Source organism: Malurus melanocephalus, unplaced genomic scaffold (assembly GCF_030028575.1).
Source record: "Malurus melanocephalus ecotype Western Australia unplaced genomic scaffold, MMel_1.1 scaffold_743, whole genome shotgun sequence".
Lineage (NCBI taxonomy): Eukaryota > Metazoa > Chordata > Aves > Passeriformes > Maluridae > Malurus > Malurus melanocephalus.
The window spans coordinates 234,019-238,909 of NW_026623975.1; the positions used below are offsets into that span (position 1 = coordinate 234,019).

The 4,891-nt window shown below is 58.3% G+C and overlaps 1 protein-coding gene across 1 annotated transcript in view; it reads right to left on the reverse strand.

Moving 5' to 3' along the window:
* Window positions 1-1,868, reverse strand: part of TMEM222 (transmembrane protein 222) — a 7,303-nt gene extending 5,435 nt beyond the window's left edge. The window contains exon 1 of the mRNA XM_057384747.1: window positions 1,707-1,868. Within this exon, the coding sequence (XP_057240730.1) occupies window positions 1,707-1,822 (116 nt within the window). The 5' untranslated portion in view covers window positions 1,823-1,868. The remainder of the gene's footprint in view (window positions 1-1,706) is intronic.
* Window positions 1,869-4,891: the final 3,023 nt, after the last annotated feature.

Genomic DNA, 4,891 nt, shown 5'->3' on the forward strand with positions numbered 1-4,891 from the left:
CGATGATCGGGAACAGCCACCTGCCAGGGCACAGGGACCATCAGGAGGGAGAGAAGGGAGAGCTGTCCCTGCCCAGCACCCTGCACACACCCCACAGCACCCTGCACACACCTCACAGCACCCTGCACACACCTCACAGCACCCTGCACGCACCCCACAGCACCCTGCACACACCCCGGGCAGGGATGGGAGGGCCCTGGCCTCCCAGACAAACCCCTCTGTGCAGCCAAGCACAAAGATCAGATCCTGGACCACTGCCTGCGGACTAAACCGGACTTTCCACTCCAGCAACCAAAAATCAGGTCACCCTGCCCACCTTCCCAGCRCTGCAGCTCTCCACAGCAACCTACATTTGAGCTCTCAGCACAGAAAACAGAGCTCCTGGCTCTAGGAAGAGCATTCCCTCCCCTAAATGGTCCCATTGTTTCAGAGATCTTCTCCCTGATGGGTATTTACACGTCCAGGGAGCAGCAGACCTTTATCCCAAACCTCTTCCATCATCAGATCTATACCCCAACCCCCTTCCATCACCAGATCTGCATCCCAGGCCCCTTCTACCATCAGTAAATCCTCCAGGTCACATTCCAGCCCTCTCCCACATTCTCCAGCATCCTCAGGTTTACTGATATCCCTCCAATTTCTCCCTGAGGGACTGAGTGACTCTGGCAGCTCCCTTCAGCACTCCCAGCTGRGGTTGTGAATGTTTGAGATCTGGAAAATCCTCCAGGAAAAGGCTGAGGAGAAAATTAAAAAAACAAGAAAGGCAGCTCCGGGCCGTTCCCGATCCTGGCACACCCCACAGCACATCTTGTACCTGCCTGGAGCCCCGGCTCAGCAAACATCACCTGATGGGAACCCGAGGGGAAGGGAAGGTGGAAAAACAAGCCGTGCTGTGCCCAGACAGCCCCCAGAGCCACAGCTTTCCACCTTCCCACCAGCAGAACGTGGAAAACTCCCCAGTTCCCGCTGGAGCCTGCCCACACTTGGCGGGCGAGCCTGGGAAGGCAAATCCCGTCCCRAGCCATGAAAAGACTCGCACCGAGACTCCCCTGGGGCACGGGGTGGTCTCACATCCCCGCGGCCCAAACCTCTGCTCCAAAAAAGCCTTCCCACATTCCCTGGATCCCTCCACTGCCGCTCCTGCAGGGACACGCCCGTTCAGCACAGAACCTTCAACACCCTCCCGATTACCCGGGAGAGACCGGGGGGGACCGGGAAGGGCCAGGAGGAACCCGGGAAAGAACGGGGGGCTGCGAATGGCGAGGGGGTCCCAGGAGAACGGGCTGGGGGACTCAGGACGGGCAAGAGGAACCCGGGAGAGGCGAGATCAGGGATGAAGAGAGGCGAGATGGGGCCGGGAAGGGCGAGCGGGGGACCCGAGAGGGGCGAAGGGACGAACCGGGAAGGACAAGGAGGAAGCTGGGAGAGGATCCCGACAGAAGCGGGGGAGCTCCCGGGAGGGGTTCAGTGGGATCGGGAGGGGCGAGGGAACCCCAGAGAAGCGAGGGAACCCCAGAGAACGGAGGGAACCCCGGAGAACGGAGGGAACCCCGGAGAACGGAGGGAACCCCGGAGAAGAGAGGGAGCCCCAGAGAAGCGAGAGAACCCCGGAGAAGCTCCGGGACAGTGAGGGGAGGCCCTGGGGGAGGCCCTGGGGTCCCGGCCCGCCCCCGCCCGCCCCCGTGTGCCGCGGGCGCCGCGCTCACGTCAGGACGGGGATGGGGGTCCACACCACGCAGTGCGGGAAGCGGCCGCGCTCCGCGTCCGGAGCGGCGCTGCCGCCGCCATTGAACTGCTTCATCCCGGGCTCCGCCGCCGCCATGCCCGGGGCGCGTCACTTCCGGCCCCGCCTGAGGCAGCTTCCGGCGGCGGGAGCGGGAAACGGGGACGGGAATAATGGGAATAATGGGAATAATGGGAATAATGGGAATAATGGGAATAATGGGAATAATGGGAATGGGGATGGGAATGGGAATGGGGAATGGGGAATGGGAATGGGAATGGGAATGGGAACGGCCCGGAGTCAGCACCCCCTGCCTCGGGCCTGGACCTCGGTATGGACCGGCACCCCTAAGGCGAGCCGAGCCCAGGAGCAGAGCCCAGCCCAGCCCAGCCCAGCCCAGCCCCTGAGCCCAGCCCAGGGAGAGCGGTGCCTGTCCCGGGACAGCCCCTCCTGCAGCTCCTTCCTCCTCTCACTCCCCTTTGTGCGGAGCCATCCCTGCCCTGTCCCCTGCCCAGGAGAAGGTGGAGGAGCCCCCTGAACCCCCTGAGGGAAGCGCAGGAGCAGAAATCGCCATCCCAGGAGCTTCCCGGGACAGGCAGGAACTGCCAGAGCAACAGTGGCAATCAGAGAGGGAGAACCAGCGTGGAAAAATAACCATCACTTTATTAGCAAGTTCAATTCAAACTACACGAGGAAGCTGGGAGATGTGTTTATTCCAGATTTCCACCCAGCACAGCACGCTCGGAATGAGACCCAGGGACCGCAGGGAGGTCAGGGCTGCTCCAGSATTGGGGTGTTGTGCCCCAATTGGGGTGCAGAGAGCACCCAGTGCCCTCTCCAGCTCCACATCCTTCCACGTTCCCTTGGAATCTTCTCGTTTCCTCCTCGCAGAGGCTGCAGCCACATTTCCCATCGAGGCGTGGAGTGGCCAGGGCTGTCCAGCACAGCCTGTGGTGTCACACTGCCATTCCAGGGGGTTGGGAATGAAAATAAACAGTCCTGGCCCTTCCTGCACGTGGGCGGCTCCTCCTCTGGCACAGAGACAACAGAGCCGAGGTGGCCTTGGATTCTGGGATTAACAAACCCCGTTCCCAGCGCTGATCACAAACTGGCAGCTTCCACTTTTCATCCACATTCCTTCACCAAAACCATCTCCCTGTCCTTTCCCTTCCGTGCCTTTTCCCCCTCCCTGGCTGAGTCCAGCCTTCCACCCCACAGCTTTCTCCATTCTCCAGAACTGCACAGAAAAGCCCCGGGGAGGGGACAGCGTTTGGTGTCCCCCCGTTCCGAGGGACAGCAGGAAACGTCACTGCAGTCCCAGGTCAGGGTGGCCTCTCCCTCTCAAGCCACGGCAGCTCCCCCTGAGCACTCAGCACAAATAGTTCAGAACACCCCACACATTTTTCCACCTCTACCAAACCCTCCAGACTKTATCCAACATCCCACCTGATTTCCCAGCCCAGACCAGCATTTAGGAAAGCCTTCCCAAGTGTGAAATATCTCCAAGGCGGTGCCAGACTCTGTTCAGCAGTGCCCAGGTACAGGATGAGGAGCAATGGGCAGAAACCAAAACACACCAAGTTCCACCTCAACACAAAAACAAACTCTTCATAAGGGTGGAAGATCTCTGGAGACATCCCAAAGCCACCTGGACTGTCCCTGTGTCACCTGCTCTGGGTGACCCTGTCTGCCCAGGGGCTTGGACTGGACAATCTCCAGAGTTCCTCTCCAACCCTAAAATTCCTGTGAAATCTGCTCCAGGGGTCAGGATGGAGGCAGAGCCTCTGTGGAGCTGCAATAGGAGCAGGGGCCCTGCAGGACCTGTCACTGTGCCAGGAGCTGAGCAGCAGCTCCAAATCACACTGCTAGGGGTCTGAGGGAAAAGGAATTCACAAAACAGCCTCCAAAAGAGAGAAAGCTGAGGAAATCAAACACTGCACAGTGAAACCATGGCTGCTGCTTTGGTTTCTGACTTCCTCTTTTAGGAGAAGGAGAAATGGGTACAAATGGAAAGAGGGGAAATTGAGGTTGGGGAATAGGAAGAAATCCTTCCCAGAGAAGGATTCGTGCCCAGAGCAGCTGTGGCTGCCCCTGGATCCCTGCAGTGCCCAAGGCCAGGCTGGACGGGGTTTGGAGCAGCCCAGGGAAGGGGTCCCTGCCCAGGGCAGGGTTGGAATGAGATGCTCTCCAAGTTCCCTCCCAACCCCTAACATTCTGTGATTCCATTTTGGCACTTGGGATGGAAGATGCACACAAAGGTTGTGTTTCAGCGAACAATTTTTGTTCGACAAAAAAAAATAAAATCCTGGCATTGATTTGCTCCAGGCCAACATAAATATCAGAGATTGTGAAAAAGCCATGAATGGGGGCCAACGTTCACATCAGCTAATGTGGTCCTGGCACGTTTGTGGGATTAGGCAATGGATTTGCTCTTCCTGCTGATGGCTGGGAGGCTGCTAAGCAGGATATCACCAGGGAGCAGCTCCTTGGCACGGCCACGCAGCAGCGACAACGCTGACAGCTCGCAGGATGTCCCCGCAGTGCCACCTCCTGCCTGGGCAAGGGCCACTTCAGACACTCCACTGCCTCGCAACCCCAGTGCAGGAAGGCAAACCCAGCTGCTGGAGCTTGGGAAGAACACAGCTTTCCCCAGGCTGGATTAAAAAAAAAAATAATTAAAACCAAAATCAATAGAGCACTGGTTTGCTGTGCAGCTCTTTGTGTCTGCCAGGGAAGCACAAGGGCTCTCCAGCCCCGCAGAGCACGGCTGAGCTGGAGCTGACAGCAGGGTCTTCCTGTGACAACTGGAAAGCTGCTGCTGTTMTGCTGCTATTGATCTAAGCAGAATACAAAACACCTGAAGTCAGCAGGGAAAAATAGCTGCAGTTGGAAAAGGAGCTGTGGGGGGGAGGACAGGGAGGGGAGAGCAGGTAAGAAGTTCTCCATGCATAAAATTAAAGGCCGGGGTTTTATTGCAGCTCTCTTGCCTGACTACAGCACTGGATCGATGTGCAGAGCAGGAATGGTGCCATCATTGTTTGTGCAAGCTCTCGTTTGAGCAGAAACAAAAGGGTTTGCCAGGGACTCGCCCCCGATGGCTTCTCTGGCTCCTCTCAGCCAGAACAGCTCAGGACAACGGGGACGTGTCCCTGCTCCTGCAGGTGCCAG